The sequence below is a fragment of the Oncorhynchus mykiss genome, chromosome 21, assembly GCF_057628025.1.
Source record: "Oncorhynchus mykiss isolate SJ-2025 chromosome 21, ASM5762802v1, whole genome shotgun sequence".
NCBI classification, from domain to species: domain Eukaryota; kingdom Metazoa; phylum Chordata; class Actinopteri; order Salmoniformes; family Salmonidae; genus Oncorhynchus; species Oncorhynchus mykiss.
In genome coordinates, this window is record NC_143042.1 from 12,341,264 (window position 1) to 12,360,223 (window position 18,960).

Consider the following 18,960-nt stretch of genomic DNA (forward strand, 5'->3'; position numbering starts at 1 on the left):
GCATTACGTTGCAAATAGACAACTACAACTCCCAGAGTCAACTGCTTTAACCTGGCGGTGATTGGCTTGCAAAGAGACAGGACATTGTGACGTGGCATTTGGAGACGCGGGAAACTCTTGACATGTTTACAGGGATGTTGGATATGGGTAATTTCACTGCATGAACTCCAACCAGGTAACATTATTCAGTATGCTTGCAGTAACAAAATATGATCTTTCAACAACTTAACATTACCCTTGAGTTTCCACGAGAGCTACACTGTTGTTGTCAGTTGAGTTAGCTAGCTAGTTAGCACTGCTGCAGAGGAAGGGAAGCAAGGACAGACAATTTGCACAATGCACTGCTAGTTTGAAAAGAGTTAACGTTACCTTGTTCTGTAACTGTCTCTTTATTTCTGTTATAGGCCAAACTACTTTGTAAGTCATACACTTTACGGTTTGGTGTGTGTCTAAAAGTAGCCTAAACTATGGCAGCACAACTTCAGCACCTAGGGTATGAGGATGAAAAGTTGCAGCGCGTGATGGAGAGGTTGCCTTGCAGAGATGTCCAGGCGAGCATGCTGCTGGCATTGATGGGAGAGGTCTGTGTCTGATTTGAAACATTGTAACATCTAGCGCATTACGGTAAACAGTTTAATAAAGGTTAAATAAAACAACAGATAGTTAGCTGGCTATGACTATCTAACACTGGAACTCTTCCAAGTCAAGTTAAGCTTTTGGTTTTACAAATGTATTGCCATCAAGGCCTGTCGGTTTAACTGCTAAACTGCTTAACACTGTACTGCATGATTGTAGCGGGTTTATTAACGTGTTAATTCAATTAGCTATGTTGACAATGACGTTACTGTAGCTCATATGGTAACAAAGTTTTAGGCTGTGTGTAGCGGGTTTGGCTTGGAAAGTTTTTTTTGCAGTATATGCGAGAAGGAATACAACGTGGCTGCTATGAAAGTGAACTGGGTTTACGTGTGATCAGGGGTGTATTCATTTAGATGATTCTGTTGAAAATTCAAGTATCATGTAGTAGCCTAAATCAATGTTACATTGAACTGGGTAAATGGAATATGAATGACAGTCATCCAATATGCTGTAATAGAAATAAGGCTATGATAATAAAATAAAAAATGATTGTCCTCCTTCATCTTAAACAGCACCCACCGCCACAATTACATAATACGTTTTAAAAAAATCTAGCCCAAATATGTGAATCATTGTATTGACACTTTAATACATGGTATACATTTTGTGCCTACAGCCAGAGCAATGCAGCTACCCTTCCATTTTCATTTATGGTCATCGTGCCACAGGAAAAAGCCATGTCATACACACCTTGCTGAAGGAACTGGAGCTTCCCTATGCCACAGTGAGCTGTGTGGAATGTGTCTCTGTAGGACTGCTGTTTGAGCAGGTTCTCCTCTCCCTCTTTGGCTCCGACTCTGCCTCCCTACTGTCCCGCAGTCCCTCCCTGTCAGACTTCGTACGAGTCTACAAACAACTGTGTGTCCAGGCCTCGGCCAAGCAGACACGATACATTGTGAGTAAAAATCATCCTCACCTGTGATATTCATACTTGATAATCCACTTCTTTTTAAAATTGCATCCTCAGTTACATTGCAGGTTCTCTTTCTGATGAAGTATAACGTGAGTTGTTATAAAGCATAATTTGTGGTTTATAATGTATGATGAAACAGTTACAGTGACCTCTGCTGTGTGTATCTGGGTAGGTGCTGGACCGGGCTGAGCTCCTTAGAGATATGGAAGCCAATCTCCTCCCTGCCTTCTTGCGCCTTCAGGAACTGGTAAGAGTCATGTCACCTGTTGAGCATTCTACTTCATTAAGTTGCAGACAGACTGAGTGATGGATGGTGAACTAGCGCAGAAGGGTCCCTTTTTGATTGATGACCTTGAATTGAATGTTTCAAGGAGGCACTCGAATAAGTGCTTTGAAAGGCAGAGATGAGGAAAAATGACAATCATTCTTGATAATCATTCTTTGCGTATTAATTCTGAACCTCAAAAGTGCAGATAGACGACCAGAATGTTTAGTTTAGTTTTCGTTTAGTTTTTAAAGCTGAATGCCGCCTGTCTTTATCTTGGTAGAAGTGTTTTAAAAACTCGTCCCCTTGCATTGATATTGTAGTGGTACTGTAAAGGTGTAGTTGACTACTAAATGTTGAACTCAAACATAGTTGTATTCTTTGTAAATCCAAAATGTGATCTGATCCTGTACCTCTACGTAACGGACACTGTTTCCCTGGCAGGTCGAGGACAATGTGACGGTGATCCTGCTCAGTGAGATCGTGTGGGATAAGTTCCGACCCAACACTGGCTGTTTTGAACCACTACTGCTCCACTTCCCTGACTACAGTAAAGGTACAGCTGTCAACAGATAAGCATCTATGGCCTTTAGCATTGAATTAGGTACAGATGGATGAGTGGCAGTGGAGGCTGCTGAGGGGAGGACGGCTCATAATAATGTCCGCAAAGGCGCAAATGGAATGGCATCAAACACCTGGAAAACATGTGTGATGTATTTGATTCCATGCCACTGATTCCGCTCCAGTTATTACCACGAGCCTGTTCTCCCCAATTTAGGTGCCACCAACCTTATGTGATTAGTGAGAACTCTTTGTACATGTGGTTTTGCACCAACACTTGAGAAATGACTGTGACTAAGATGGCACCGAAGAGGATGGCTGACGTTTTACATGCTCCTGACCAATTGTGCTATTTTGTTAGTTTTTCTTTGCATTATTTGTAACTTATTTGCAACTTATTTTGTACATAAAGTTGCTGCTACCGTCTCTTATGACTGAAAATAACTTCTAGACATCAGAACAGCGATTACTAACCACAAACTTTAACGAGTCCGAAGGATATACTGCTCTCCCGGGAACAGGCCCAAATCCCCGTCATTTGTGTGAAGAAAATAATGAGGAAAAGAGGACACAGATCGGGCTGCCTTCTGAGAATCCGTAGGCGAGTGAGTTAACTCCCACTGCCTTCCGTTCTACTTGCTAACATGCAATCATTGGAATATAAAATTGATGACCTACGATTTATGATTGTCCTACCAACAGGACATTAAGAACTGTAATATCTTATGCTTCACCGAGTCGTGGCTGAATGACGACACGGATAACATAGAACTGGCAGGATTTCCCATGCACCGGCAGAACCGAGATGCTACGTCTGGTAAGACGAGGGGTGGGGTTGTGTGTCTATTTGTCAATAACAGCTGGTGCGCAATGTTTAATATTAAAGAAGTCTCAAGGTATTGTTCGCCTGAGATAGTGTGGTCTATAGAGTACTTTATGATAAGCTATCTACCAAGAGTTCTCATCTATATTATTTGTAGACGTCTGTTTACCACCACAGACCGATGCTGGCACTAAGTCCGCACTCAACCAACTCTATAAGGCCATCAGCAAACAAGAAAATGCTCATCACGAAGGAGAGTTCCTAGTGGCCGGGGACTTTAATGCAGGCAAACTTAAGTCAGTTTTACCACATTTTTACCAGCATGTCACAGGGACTCTAGACCACCTTTACTCTACACACAGAGATGCATACAAAGCTCTCCCTGTCCTCCATTTGGCAAATCTGACCATAATTCTATCCTCCTGATTCCTGCTTACAAGCAAAAACTAAAGCAGGAAGTACCAGTGACTCGCTCAATACGGAAGTGGTCAGATGACGAAGATGTTACGCTACAGGACTGTTTTGCTAGCACAGACTGGAATATGTTCTGGGATTCATCCATTGGCATTGAGGAGTATACCACCTCAGTCATCGGCTTCATCAATAAGTGCATCGACAACGTCGTCTCCACAGGGACCGAACGTACATATCCCAACCAGTAACCATGGATTACAGACAACATCCGCATCGAGCTAAAGGCTAGAGCTGCTGCTTTCAAGGAGCGGGACAATAATCCGGACGTTTATAAGAAATCCCTCTATGCCCTCAGACTAACCATCAAGCAGGTTAAGCGTCAATACAGGATTAAGATTGAATCCTACTACACTGGCTCTGATGCTTGTTGGATGTGGCAGGGCTTGAAAACTATTACAGACGACAAAGGGAAACCCAGACGCGAGCTGCCCAGTGACGCGAGCCTACCAGACGAGCTAAATGCCTTTTATGCTCGCTTTGAGGCAAGCAAAACTGAAGCATGCACAAGAGCACCAGCTGTTCTGGATGACTGTGTGACAACGCACTCGGTCGGCGATGTAAGCAAGAGCTTTAAACAGGTCAACATTCAAAAAGCCCCGGGGCCAGATGGATTACCAGGACGTGTACTCCGAGCATGCGCAGACCAACTGGCAAGTGTCTTCACTGACATTTTTAACCTCTCCCTGGCTGAATCTGTAATACCTACATGTTTCAAGCAGACCACCATAGTCCCTGTGCCCAAGGAATCGAAGGTAACCTGCCTAAATGATTACCGCCCCATAGCACTCATGTCGGTAGCCATGAAGTGCTTTGATAGGCTGGTCATGGCTCACATCAACAGCATCCTCCCGGATACCCTAGGACCCACTCTAATTTGCATACCGCCCTAACAGATCCACAGATGACGCAATCTCAATCGCACTCCACACTGCCCTTTCCCAGCTGGACAAAAGGAACACCTATGTGAGAATGCTGTTCATTGAGTACAGCTCAGCGTTCAACACCATAGTGCCCATGAAGCTCATCACTAAGCTAAGGACACTGGGACTGAACACCTCCCTCTTCAACTGGATCCTGGACTTCCTGACGGGCCGACCGCAGGTGGTAAGGGTAGGAAACTTCACGTCTGCCACGCTGATCCTCAACACTGGGGCCCCTCGGGTGTGTCCTTAGTCCCTTCTGTACTCCCTGTTCACCCACGACTGCGTGGCCAAACACGACTCCAACACTATCATTAATTTTGCAGACTACACAACAGTGGTAGGCCTGATCACCGACAACAATGAGACATCCTATAGGGAGGAGGTCAGAGAACTGGCAGTGAGCAAGACAAAGGAGCTGATCGTGGACTACAGGAAAAGGCAGGCCGAACAGGCCCCCATTAACATCAACGGGGCTGTAGTGGAGCAGGTCGAGAGTTTCAAGTTCCTTGGTGTCCACATCACCAACAAACTATCATGGTCCAAACACACCAAGACAGTCGTGAAGAGGGCATGACAAAACCTTTTCCCTCTCAGGAGACTGAAAATATTTGACATGGGTCCCCAGATCCTCAAAAAGTTCTACATCTGCACCATTGAGAGCATCCTGACAGGTTGTATCACCGCCTGGAATGGCAACTGCTCGGCATCTGACTGTAAGGCACTACAGAGGGTAGCGCGTATGGCCCAGTACATCACCGGGGCCAAGCCTCCTGCCATCCAGGACCTATATACTAGGCGGTGTCGAAGAAAGGCCCATCAAATTGTCAGACTCCAGTCACCCATAGACTGTTCTCTCTGCTACCACACGGCAAGCGGTACTGGTGCGCCAAGTCTTGGACCAAAAGGCTCCTTAAAAGCTTCTAGACTGCTGTACAATTAATCAAATGGCCACCGGACTATTACATTTACCCCCCCCCCCTCCATTTGTTTTCTACACTGCTGCTACTCACTGTTTATTATCTATGCATTGTCACTTCACCCCTACCTACATGTACAAATGACTTCAACTGGTCTGTACCCCTGCACACTGACTCGTTACGGGTACCCTCTGTATATAGCCTCGTTATTGTGTTAATAAAAAGTATTTATTGATTTTATTTTTTACTTTCGTTTATTTGGTAAATATTTTCTTAACTCTTCTTGAACTGTACTGTTGGTTAAGGTCTACACTTGTTGTATTCGGTGCATGTGACAAATAAAGTTTGATTTGATTTTGACAGAACACAACCAACAAAGGCATACGTGAGAGAACATCGAGAAAATGAACACTTAGGCTTTAATCAATGTTTGAAAGAATGTCTGAGTTCCTGTACATAAAATGACTACAGTCGTGTGAGAGAGTCTTCGTGTGTGACTTCATTTGAGGCAGGCGTTGACTGTGTATGTGTTGTTCCTGTGCAGGGGAGCTGCAGCAGATCCTGTCTGAGGACAGCCACCCATCCTACTCCCCAGAGCTCTACTCTGCCTTCATCAACATCCTACTGGGAGTCTTCTACTCTGTCTGCAGGGACCTCCGAGAGCTCAGACACCTGGTCAGTTATGCATACTCATAGTAACACTGAACTCTCACAGACACATGCTCACACATTCAGACCACACTCAGTAAGGACACAGACACATTCAAAGTAACTCTCAACTCTCACATAGCTGTTAACACGCTGTCATGACACACTCTGACAAAGAACTAGCTCTTGCACCTCTCTCTAGATGTATCTTGATGCCCTCATGTAAGTTTGAAGAGAATGTATGGCATACACACTTATCCAGTCCTTTAAGATGTATTCTGGGGGCTTAAAGAAATGTCAATAGGTTGGTGCAAGGGGTTCATTTCAGATTTAGGCAACACTTTGCTCTGAATATGTACGGGACACACTCTCCATGCTACCCTTTGAGGACTCAGTATGAGTTTGTTTCCAGGCTATCCATCACTATTTTATTTAGTCCACTTGAGTTACTACTTCTAAGGATTGGGGTTTTCTTTGATATGCAGAATTGTAATAATGATCCAACGCAGACATGTTGTTTACATTGTCATAGTCTGTACTTGTTGTCCTTTCATATTTGTAATTCTCCTTTCAAACAGGCTGCCCTCCATTTCTCTAAATTCGTTGAACCTTTGGAGCAAGGCAAAGGTAATATATTCATATTTCTAGAACAGTAATAACTACATCAATATTTCAATTACTTTGCTGTCTCCCCTTAGTCTCTCTATCTGTACTTTAATTTGATGATGGATTCCTTTCATGTCATCCTCTCTCTAGCTTGTCTCTCAGATAATCAATGTTTAAATTTCAACCTTTATTTTCTCTGCCCTCAGTGAAAGAGAGTGACACTCACAAGCTGTGGAGGAACATCGAGCCTCACCTGAAGAAGGCCATGCAGACGGTGTACCTGCGAGAGGTGTCCAGGTCTGTCTGTGTACATCTACCTCTGCCAAAGATGATCGACTCCCATTGATTTAGCTTCCGTGACCGACCTTCTCTCATGGACTGACGACAGGCAGCCTTAATTCCGTTTGCCGGCTTTTATTGCACAACAGCGGCTCAGTGCTGCTGGCTCTGTGATAGTGGTGTGTCCCCTGACTTTGTCATGTCTCTGTTCTGCTCAGTGTGCAGTGGGAGCAACAGTTGCAGATGGAGGAGAAGGAGGCAGGAGTTGTGAGAGGTAGGCAAGGAGAAGTGTGGACACACCGATACACACAGATACATATGCACGCATGCACTGAGAACAAGACCGGTGGAAATAACCTAGTTATTTCCCAGACCCCAGCTATCCCCTTGTTTGTGTTGCTGCTTGTCCCCAGCCTGAGAGGGAGTTCAGGAGAGTGGACCCTCTAAACTACCCCTATGTTTATCCCTGAATGGAGGGTCCACTCCAGACTCATTGGTACTAGATACCCAGACAGTGGAAACAACAGCAGATGTTTCTCTCATCTCCTATCCACAAGCCGTCTGTAGATGTTGTACATGTTTCCCAGGTAATGACATTGAGAGCTTCCTCTGCCATTCTCAGGTCTGTCTGCTCATGCCCATGTGGAGTTGCCTTACTACTCCAAGTTCCTGCTGATAGCTGCATACCTGGCCTCCTACAACCCTGCTCGCACTGACAAACGCTTCTTCCTCAAGGTACCTGTTCTCTCCTCAGCACCTGAACCTCATTCACCTCACCATCACAAAAGCTAGACACATGACTGTCAAGTCATCATTGGAATAGGAGTCAGTTGTTAAACATCAATGCCACCCGCTATTCACCAACTCTATTTGCCTGCTACTTTTCCTAGTGGGGGGGGGGGGTAGATCAGCTTTAACATTGCAGATGGATTGTAGTTTCTATCAATGTAATTGTTTGCATAATCCCCCCCCCTTGTGTGTGTTTTAGTTGGTGATTTACATGATTCTTTCTCTCCCTTACCCAACAGCACCATGGCAAAATAAAAAAGACCAACTTTTTGAAGAAACATGAAAAGGTGATTGTCTTTAGCTAAAGCTGTTGTACTATTCTTTAGGTTTAGTCAATGAGATGTTCTACCTAGTGAATTCACCTCCCTCCCATTCAGACCAGTAATCACCTGCTGGGGCCCAAGCCGTTCCCTCTGGACCGTCTCCTGGCCATCTTCTACAGTGTGGTGGACAGCAGAGTGGCCCCCACCGCCAGTGTTTTCTGTCAGGTCAGCTGAGACACTCAGGCTTTCTGCAGTGCCATCCAAGGGATCATTTCAATTGTTTTATTTAACCTTTATTTTGACAGGGAGTTATGCTGAGATCAAGGTCTCTTACAGATGAGCCCTGTATCAAACCTACACATCACTATACACATAAATATACAAGTCAATACATGAAAAGTAAAACGCAATCATATATACTGAACAAAAATATAAATGCAACTTTCAAAGATTTTGCGGAGTTACAGTTGATATAATATATTAATTAGGCCCTTATCTATGGATCTCGCATGACTAGGAAGGGGAGCAGCTATGGGTGGTCCTGGGAGGGCATAGGGAGCCGGGCCCACCCACTGATGACCTAGGCCTGGCCAATCAGAAAGAGTTTTCCCCACAAAAGGACTTTATTACATATAGAAATACTCCTCAGTATTCCCCCCCCCCCCACGTTCCTGCAGGTGAAGAAGCTGGATATGGAGGTCCTGGGCTGGAAAGATTTCTTGAACATATCAAGGATCTTTTATTTCAGCTCATGAAACATGGGACCAACACTTTACATGTTGCATTTTATATTTTTGTTCAGTATAAAACCAACTCATTCTTCAGTGAAAAGGTCCTCAATCAGCTCTGACTCTGAACTGGGATCATGGAAAATGATGTAGCAATGTTGTTTAGTGGAACTCCTGGAACAGTCATGTATGTGATGGTAGTATTAGTATTGGATGATTCTTATTCTAATTCACCAGCTGTCTCCTTGGATAGATTATTTCAACCCCTGAACTGCTCTTGAATTGATGTGTGGTACGGGCCCCCCCAGATCTCCTCCTTGGTGACCCTTCAGCTGTTGAATCAGGTGGGCCACGATGACCAGCTGGATGCGCCTAAATACAAATGTGCTGTCTCTCTGGACTTCATCCTCACCATCTCCAGGTGTGTATATGTTACTGTTGTCTTTAGTGCAGGGCTCTCCAACCCTGTTCCTGGAGACATACCCTCCATTAGGTGTTCGCTCCAACCCCAGTTGTAACTGACCTCTTTCGGTTCATCAACCAACCGGTTGGAGGGAACCTACAGGAGGGTAGCTCTCCAGGAACAGGGTTGGAGGGAACCTACAGGAGGGTAGCTCTCCAGGAACAGGGTTGGAGGGAACCTACAGGAGGGTAAGCTCTCCAGGAACAGGGTTGGAGGGAACCTACAGAAGGGTAGCTCTCCAGGAACAGGGTTGGAGGGAACCTACAGGAGGGTAGCTCTCCAGGAACAGAGTTGGAGGGAACCTACAGGAGGGTAAGCTCTCCAGGAACAGGGTTGGAGGGAACCTACAGGAGGGTAGCTCTCCAGGAACAGGGTCGGAGAGCCCTGCTTTAGTGTATTCGCCACAGATCTGTTTTACTGCTAGACATTTCTATTTTTAGAATATCAGATGCTGACTTTTGTGACCGCTGCTCTTAATTTCCAGGACTGTGAGCTTTGACATGGTAAAGTACCTGTATGACTTTCTCTAGCCGTGGTGGTTTAAGGGAGAGGAATTCATCTGGACTCTGATGGAATGGAATGTACTGGTGAACATTGGACAAACATGAGCAGAAAGGTGGGAGATGCTTCTCTTGTCTGGACTCCTCACTGTGTGTGCACTGTGCAGGACCAGAGGACTATGGAATCATTAAGCCTATGCTTTATTGCCCCCTGGTGACTGACTGGAACCACTGTCAGACACCAGCATCTGCAGCATTGTGACTGTACTGTATTGTGAATGTGCCTATTGATTCCCTAGCTACACCTGTTTGATTGTGGTGAACAAACAATAGAGAACATTCATAATTTTCTGGATTCACAGGAGCCCTTGGATATCTTTGGGTTTTGGTGGACTTTAATATTATTTTTCAGTACTTCAAAATAAAATGTCCCTGTTAACAAAGGTTTCATAATTGTGACAGGATTCTGTTCTCTCCATAGTCTGACATCTACAGCTACGCACAATAAGAACCTGGTAGAATGAAGGATTCATCAAAGACTTCTTAAGGTACAAAATGGAGGGAATATAATAAACTCAGCAACAAAAAAAGTCCCCTTTTCAGGACCCTGTCTTTCAAAGATAATTTGTAACAATCCAAATAACTTCACAGATCTTCATTGTAAAGGGTTTAAGTAAAGGGTTAGTGTCTTAAGACACTAACATCTTAGACGGTAAGCAATTAAGGTCACAGTTATGAAAACTTAGGACACTAAAGAGGCCTTTCTACTGACTCTGGTGGAAAAACACCAAAAGAAAGATGCCCAGGGCCCCTGCTCATCTGCGTGAACGTGCCTTAGGCATGCTGCAAGGAGGCATGAGGACTGCAGATGTGGCCAAGGCAATAAATTGCAATGCCCGTACTGTGAGACGCCTAAGACAGCGCTACAGGACAGACAGCTGATCGTCTTCTGAGTGGCATACCATGTGTAACAACACCTGCACTGGATCAGTACATTCGAACATCACACCTGCGGGACAGGTACAGGATGGCAACAACAACTGCTTGAGTTACACCAGGAACGCACAATCACTCCATCAGTGCTCAGACTGTCTGCAATAGGCTGAGAGAGGCTGGACTGAGGGCTTGTAGGCCTGTTTGTAAGGCAGGTCCTCACCAGACATCACCGGCAACAACGTCGCCTATGGGCACACCCACCGTCGCCGGACCAGACAGGATTGGCAAAAAGTGCTCTTCGACGTGTAGCGGTTTTGTCTCACCAGGGGTGGTGGTCGGATTCGCGTTTCTCGTCGAGTGAGTGTTAGTTACACTGAGGCCTGTACTCTGGAGCGGGATCGAGGTGGAGGGTCCGTCATGGTCTGAGGCGTGTATCACAGCATAATCGGACTGAGCATGTCATTGCAGGCAATCTCAACGCTGTGTGTTACAGGGAAGACATCTTCCTCCCTCATGTGGTACCCTTCCTGCAGGCTTATCCTGACATGACCCTCCATCATGACAATGCCACCGCCATACTGCTCGTTCTCTGCGTGATTTCCTGAAAGACAGAAATGTCATTGTTCTGCCATGGCCAGCGAAGAGCCCGGATCTCAATCCCATTGTCCACGTCTGGGACCTGTTAGATGTGAGGGCTAGGGCCGTTCCCCCGAGAAATGTCCGGGAACTTGCAGGTGCCTTGGTGGAAGAGTGGGGTAACATCTCACAGCAAGAACTGGCAAATCTGGTGCAGTCCATGAGGAGGAGATACACTGCAGTACTTAATGCAGCTGGTGGCCACACCAGATACTGACTGTTACTTTTGATTTTGACAGCCCCCCCCCCCCTTTTCTTCAGGGACACATTGTTCCATTTCTGTTAATCACATGTCTGTGGAACTTGTTCAGTTTATATCTGTTGTTGAATCTTATGTTCCTACTAAATATATACACAAGTTTGCTGAAAATAAACGCAGTTGACAGTGAGGACGTTTCTTTTTTTGCTGAGTTTATTTCTAGGTTTCCTTCTCTTTGATTCTAGATCTTGCGTTCCCATGAAGTCAAATTGCTCCGTTGGCGTAAATGGCTGTGCTGATAGTATGAAATAAGGTTGGCACAATAATCATGTAAATGACAATTATGGGCAATAACTGAACAAAAATGTTAATTCTTCTTGAAACCTTCATTTTAGGAGGGGGAGGGGTGGTTCCACTTTATTTAGTAAATATAGACAAGTTTACTCAATAGTCATTTTTACATGAGGGTAAAGTTGGTCATCGGTTTACGAGCAGAACGGCATGGTCGAGAGGAGAAACTTTCTTTCCAAATGTTCCAAGCGGTCAAACCCATTCATTTTTGAGATGCTGTTGTCACCAAAGCTGTGTTGTATTCATTAGGTATGTCATGGCTATTTTCAAAGATTCAGTATAATACATTAAAAGTGCAAAATATTTTTCAACAAAAATGACTGACAATATCCATGACTGTTTTCATGACAATTAATCATTTCCCAAAATTCTATAATGGTCAAAGCCCAAGTACTACGAAGTCTCTCAGATTCTCTTTAAACTAAATGTGGGAGGGTTCTGAGCTAAAGCACTAGGTAGTTGCAGTCCACTTGTCTCATTGGTCCTGTGTAGCTCAGTTGGTTGAGCATTGTGCTTGCAACACCAGGGTTGTGGGTTCAATTCCCATGGGGAACCAGTATGAAAATGTATGCACTCGCTACTGTAAGAAGCTCTGGATAAAGAGTGTCTGCTAAATGACTAAAATGTAAAATGATCAGCTCTCCATGATGGTTGACATCCTTCCTGATAACAGTGCATTGATTTAGTGTATGTGGTTAGTGGTGTGTTATGGGCTGCAATTGTAGATTATTAATGCTTTCTGGGTTGACAGGTGCTATATTCCTGGGTACTTGTTTATTTGTCACTAGCCAGTGAATCCTGTAACAATGGTGATGACAATGGCCTCCTCTTGAACCAGCTTTGGGATGTGCCTGCAAGCTGAGGCTGTGTTTTAGAGATGATTAAAGACCTTTGTCCAGCACAGCACAACGCAGTCTGTCCTGCCTGTCTGCAGAGGTAAAGCCAGTACAGTCAGATCCACAAGGGGAGTTTTGGTGGTTTCTGGTCCTCACCCTGACTGACTGTGACCTCAACTCCTTTTTATTTGGTTTGGGTGTTTTCTATATATCAACCGGCATATTTATTCATATTTTACATGCTGCTGACTGTCAGACTGCCATGGTCTGTGTTCCTCCTTCCAGATTCATTCAGATCCATGTAAGTACTGCGTAACCTTTTTGTAGTGCTTTATGGATGTGTGTTACCATGGAAATGGGTCCTGGTTGTCATGGAAACCATATTGGCACGGTCTGTCTTGTGACTCACCTCCCTGTCTCCCTCATTACGCCACAGAGACTGTAATGTCTGTTAGGCATTTTGATTTCTAAAACAATAGCGAGCAATTAAAGCTGTGGAGTGTGATGAAAATATTGTTGGACTTGTTGGCTGCTTTTCTTTCACTCTGGTCCAACTCATCCCAAACCATCTCAATTGAGTTGAGGTCGGGTGATTGTGGAGGCCAGGTCATCTGATGCATCACTCTCCTTTTTGGTCAAATAACCCTGACACAGCCTGGAGGTGTGTTGGGTCATTGTCCTGTTGAATAACAAATGATAGTCCCACTAAGCGCAAACCAGATAGGATGGAGTATCGCTGCAGAACGCTGTGGTAGCTATGCTGGTTAAGTGTGCCTTGAATTCTAAATAAATTACCAACAGTGTCACCAGCAAAGCACCCCCCCACACCATCACATCACCTCTTCCATGCTTCACGGTGGGAACCACACATGCGTAGATCATCTACTCTGTGTCTCACAAAGACAGTGGTTGGAACCAAACATCTCAAATTTGGACTCATCAGACCAAAGTGATAGATTTTCGCTGGTCTAATGTTCATTGTTTATGTTTCTTGGCCCAAGCCAGTTTCCTCTTATTGGTGTCCTTTAGTAGTTGTTTCTTTGCAGCGATTCGACCACGAAGGGCTGATTCATGCAGTCTCCTCTAAACAGTTGATGTTGAGATGTGTCTGTTACTTGAACTTTGAAGCATTTATTTGGGCTGCAATTTCTGAGGCTAGTAACTCGAATGAACTTTTCCTCTGCAGCAGAGGCATTTCTGGGTCTTCCTTTCCTGTGATGGTCCTCATGAGAGCCAGTTTCATCATAGCGCTTGATGGATTTTGCGACTGAACTTGAAGACACTTTCAAAGTTCTAGAAATGTTCCGTATTGACTGACCTTCATGTCTTAAAGTAATGATGGACTGTCATTTTTCTTTGCTTATTTGAGCTATTCTTGCCGTAATATGGACTTAGCCCTATTTGGTAAAATACCATCTTCTGTATACCACCCCTACCTTGCCACAACACAAGTGATTGTCTCAAACGCATTAAGAAGGAAAGAAATAAAAAATATATAAAGTAATCAAGGCACATCTGTTAGTTGAAATGCATTCCAGGTGACTACCTCATGAAGCTGGTTGAAATAATACCAAGAGTGTGCATAGCTGTCATCAAGTCAAAGGGTGGCTACTTTGAAGAATATCAAATATTTTTGATTTGCACACTTTTTTTGGGGTTACTACATGATTCCATATGTGTTAGCAAAAGATTAAGAAAAAGACTTGAATGAGTAAGTGTCCAAACTTGACTGCTACTGTAATAAAGTTAATTCTAATGCCCACTAGGCGAGAGCAGTGATCATTCGTGCATAATGTCTCACACTCACAGAAACAAATTTTCACAATTTATTTTTTTAAATTTTACTGTCTTGTAGGGAAAACATTAGAATGTAGGTCTGTTAAGATATTCCTTCAAATTAATGAAGTCCTACAAATGCTAACTTTAATCTCCTAACAACTGGGGCCAGTGCAATGTTAAAACATGCTGGTCTTATTCTTTTACTAAGTGCATTTTGTGACAAGTATTAAAGTTAAGATCCCTAACTTGTGGAAGTACCTGTTTCTTGAGGAACTGGACCGTTTAATCATGGCACAAAATAAACTTGGGTTCTAGTCATATTTGAGCTGACTGTTCTGGGAGGAAAGTAGATGAATTATAACTTCCACCAATAGAACCCCACCACTCCCTCCACCCTCTTTATCCTTCACCCTCCTTATGTTATGACCTAGTTGGGTCTCCGGTTCAGCTGACGGTGTGAGAGATGATCTTTCATTATGTAGACCTCTCAGAGATTTAGATCATGCACAAGGGCACTAACCAGCCAGCGATGGTTGACTGAGTCATTTGTATGCAGGCAAAGGGCATTTTTCATCGTCATTCAACCTCTTGTGAATTCCGACAACAAAGAATGCATTTAAAGCATGGCCCTTCAGCATTGCTAAGATAAAGATTGTCTTTATACAAATCTGGGCTAGAACTTTTGAGAGGGCTCATGGCTCAGTTCCTATGTGGCCCTTCTGCAGACTCTAAACACTGTGCCTCCGATTGTGGATCATGGCGACTATGTGGGTGAGATCCAAGGTCTTCATCATTACTTCCATGAAGTCTTCGTCAGTGTGAGCCCCCGCCACAAACTCCTCCAAAGACAGCTCCCCTGATGGGTAGAAGACAAGGTTAAGAGGTTTTTAACCTGAAATGGAAAGGGACAGAACTCACAACCCTACAAGTCTGACAAAAAAAGAAGTGGACACTCGCCATCTCCGTTGACATCTATCTTATCAAACACCCGGTTGGTGAACTCCTCCGCATCAACTTCCTGGTTTTCATTCCCATTGATTGCACGGATAGCCTGAATAAGACAAAAGGCAATAGTTAGCCTGCATGCCTTTGTGTGAGACAGATTCCATTGCACAGCACTGCGTTACTGGACTGGTCTCTATACCTTTATGATGTTTAGCAGCTCACTTCGATCAATGCACCCGTTGCCGTCCACATCATACAGCTTAAAGTACCAGCGGAGCTTATGTTCCATTTTACCCCGCATCACCAGGCTCAGAGCAGCCACATACTCCAAGAAGTCTATGTAGCCATCCTGTAAAAAGGAAAGCGTGTTAGTTGGAACGTCTCTTTTTACCATCTCAGATTATCTCAGTCATCTCCTCAAGATGTAGGTGATCATGTTCTGCTTAGAAGATCCATTATCAGAGATGATAACTATGTATAATCTCTGGGGGATTATCTTCACACTGATCTGTGCCAAGGCCGTGGGAACACTTACAGATGTAGGATCTTAATTTGATCACCCTGTTGCAGGTTAACTTTCCTGCAATGTAAGACTTTTTAAATCTGTAGTGTATTTGAGGTTTAAAAAGGCTTCTGAAGTTTAATTTCCACTTTGACATTTCAGACTTGATTTTCTCTCATGAAAAACGCATCAACCCCTTCAAAAAAATGTCCATTAATTATAATCCACATAATTCACATTTCCTGTTGATATAGGATTATTTTCCTGCTGTAGAAAACTAGCTCCCATTTAAGATCCTACAAAATTACTTGGCAGCATTAGTGCCCTCTGGGTCAACCCAAATGAGTCGCACTTCCCTCAGCTTTACACTGACACCCTCCCTCACTTAACTATGGCTGCGTTTACACTGACAGCCCAATTCTGATCTTTTTTTCACTAATTGGTCTCTGACCAATCAGATCAGCTCTGAAAAAGATCTGTGATTGGTTGAAAAAATACCAGTTAGTTGAAAAGAAATATCAGAATTGGGCTGCCTGGTTAAACGCAGCTGACGTGCACAATCTAAGATTGGATTCTGATTAAGAAGTGCGAGGATTCAAACATCCCGTTTTATAACACAATTACCAGCCCTGTTGACTGCACTGTCCTGAAGATCTGAAAATAGCAGTTAGTCACTCAGTTCTGTCCCCAGGGGGAATAGTACCATAGTACCAACCTCCCCAGCTACACCCATAAAACTACTAGCTACTGACAGAAATGGGAAACTCAAAAGACAACGGTCTATTCTGGCACACAGCTCTTGAGATCTGGACATTCCTTAGGCTTCAATATGATCAAAGAAATTGCTTGAATCTCCCTTATAAGTGAACATTCAATATTCTGATCAGTGTAACCAACTGTTCACATGCATCATGTTCCGTCATTAAACTTTCACATAAGTTATTACTAATTTAAATCAGCTGTCTCTGATGCTGAAATTATTGAATTGATTCTGAAATCAACCAGAATGTACTGGAGAGTACCAGAACCTGGTGCTGTCTTTCTAAAGAGAATAGTAGATCAACTCAGACCGCACTCCTACCACAGAGATATTGACAACTTGTCTCTCAAAATAATCCTCGTACTAAATCGCATATGAATCCAATCCCAGCCTATTATAATATTATAATCAAAGGTGACAGGGTTACTAAATATAGTTATGTAAATTGAGCCTTAGTACTTGTGAGACGATTAGCTTCTTCAAACTCATCTGGAAGACTAGTCTAAACAAAACCCTTGGATTCAAGAGATTCCCTATGTTTAACTAGATACTTTCTGGTTTAAGATGTACACTTTTTAAAATGTACTTTAGCATTTGGAAATGGATAACTAGGGCTATTATTTGAGTAATGGCATTATGACAATACTATATATTTAGGTGCACTTGTAATTAGTGCATACATTTACAATACAGCCAATCATATCCTTATACATACCTCTGTTGGTAAGGTGTCCCCTTCACCATTTTGAGTGTGCCTGAGGCGTTCCTACTTTGACATAAATGTAACGCCTATTTTAGCCTATAGCATCCCCTTTGCAAGCAGCCTCGGTTCAATGAATGCCGCATCGTCTTACCTTGTTCATATCAAACGTGCGGAACATCTGCTCGATGTAGGCGTTGGCCTCAGCATCCAGTCCCCGGAGCCCAAAGAACTGCTTGAACTCATGCAGGGTGAGCTGACCCGAAGGACACTCGGTCATGAACTTCTTATACCAGAGGTGCTTCTCCACAGCCTGGAGATCTTCCACGGTGGATCCTGTAGAGTTACCCATGTCTGTACAGTCGACTGACTGTTGTGAAGTGTCGAAAGACGGGGTTGGCGGTCGACTTAAGAGCCCTATTGGTCTACTGTGAAGCGGAGGGTAACGCTCTTCACAGTCACACAACGATGGGACCTGGGAGGAGGTGGGCACCGGCCGGGGCTTTTGTATCAGGTCAGACGGGCCACACCCTGTTGTGTTCTCCTTGTCTCTAATTGGCTGTAACCCAGGTGAAGCAGCTGATAAAAGGCTTAAGGTCCCATTGTAGGAAAGGAGGACTGTACACTGTCCACCAACCATGGGACAGGGACGATGACTAACACCTTGGTATTCTCTTCCCAAACTGATAAAAAAGTACTATTTAATGGTACTAAAGTACTATTTAATGGCCCAGTGCAGTCAAAAACGTGATATTCCTGTGTTTTTATAAATATTTCCACACTGAGGTTGGAATAATACTGTGAAAATTATATTATTTTTAGTGTAAGAGTTGTTTGAAAAGGCTGCCTGAAATTTCAGCCTGTTTTAGTGGGATGGAGTTTTGGTCTGCCTGGTGACATCACCAAGCTGTAAATGATTTAATAGACCAATAAAAGAGTTCAAAACCTCTCGGCCAATAACAGCTAATATTCAGTTTTCCCCTCCCTACTCAGACAACTCCCAGACAGTCCTAGCAAAATTCTTGCTTGAGAAATTGCTCTTTGACAATTTTAATTAAACCATCACAGTAAGGTACTTAATTGTTAGCCAGAAATGATTTGATATTGAGATTTTAAAAATTGCTGCATTGGACCTTAAGTAGTTTTTTTGGGGTGTCTGTACTTTACTATTTATATTTTTGACAACTTTTACATTTCAAATGCTAAGGCAGGACAGCAATATGGTCCAATTCACGTACCTATCACGATAAAGGATTGTCATCCCTGCTGCCTCTGATCAGGCAGACTCACAAATACTGTTTCTAAATGATGTCTGAGTGTTGGAGTGTGCCATCTGGTTTTCTTAATCGAAGGAATTTGATGTAACGCATTTACTTTCACTTTTACTCAAGTATGACTTTTGAGTACTTTTTCCACCACTGAATGCACTACAGCATCATTAGTCATATATATGAGCTTCTCTGGATCAGCAATTGTAAAGGAAATGCTACTGTTTCTGGAAATTATGTTTTCATTGAAGACAGCT

At 43.6% G+C, this 18,960-nt stretch overlaps 2 protein-coding genes across 3 annotated transcripts; one reads left to right on the plus strand and one right to left on the minus strand.

The window, feature by feature from the left end:
- Nucleotides 1-59: 59 nt before the first annotated feature.
- LOC110499992 (origin recognition complex subunit 5) lies at nt 60-11,752 on the plus strand. 2 transcript variants are annotated; one of them, XM_090213803.1, is made up of 15 exons: nt 76-175; nt 405-581; nt 1,256-1,534; nt 1,725-1,799; nt 2,262-2,983; nt 3,081-3,195; nt 6,060-6,190; nt 6,742-6,790; nt 6,976-7,066; nt 7,267-7,322; nt 7,671-7,783; nt 8,077-8,124; nt 8,215-8,325; nt 9,137-9,249; nt 9,776-11,752. In XM_090213803.1, exons 5-15 carry the CDS (start codon nt 2,933-2,935, stop codon nt 9,819-9,821), a joined length of 924 nt encoding a protein of 307 aa, XP_090069929.1. In that variant the 5' UTR covers nt 76-175; nt 405-581; nt 1,256-1,534; nt 1,725-1,799; nt 2,262-2,932; the 3' UTR covers nt 9,822-11,752. The 2 variants fall into 2 exon arrangements, with proteins under 2 accessions (XP_021432759.1, XP_090069929.1); XM_021577084.3 differs by lacking the exon at nt 3,081-3,195 and having other exon boundaries at nt 60-175; nt 2,262-2,373.
- A 2,822-nt stretch (nt 11,753-14,574) lies between these two features.
- Nucleotides 14,575-17,911, minus strand: LOC110499993 (guanylyl cyclase-activating protein 1-like). Its single transcript, XM_021577086.3, has 4 exons — nt 17,590-17,911; nt 15,673-15,822; nt 15,486-15,579; nt 14,575-15,384 (listed from the first exon to the last, which is right to left on the minus strand). The coding sequence occupies exons 1-4, from the start codon at nt 17,785-17,787 to the stop codon at nt 15,257-15,259; spliced, it is 570 nt and encodes a 189-aa protein (XP_021432761.1). The 5' UTR covers nt 17,788-17,911; the 3' UTR covers nt 14,575-15,256.
- Nucleotides 17,912-18,960: the final 1,049 nt, after the last annotated feature.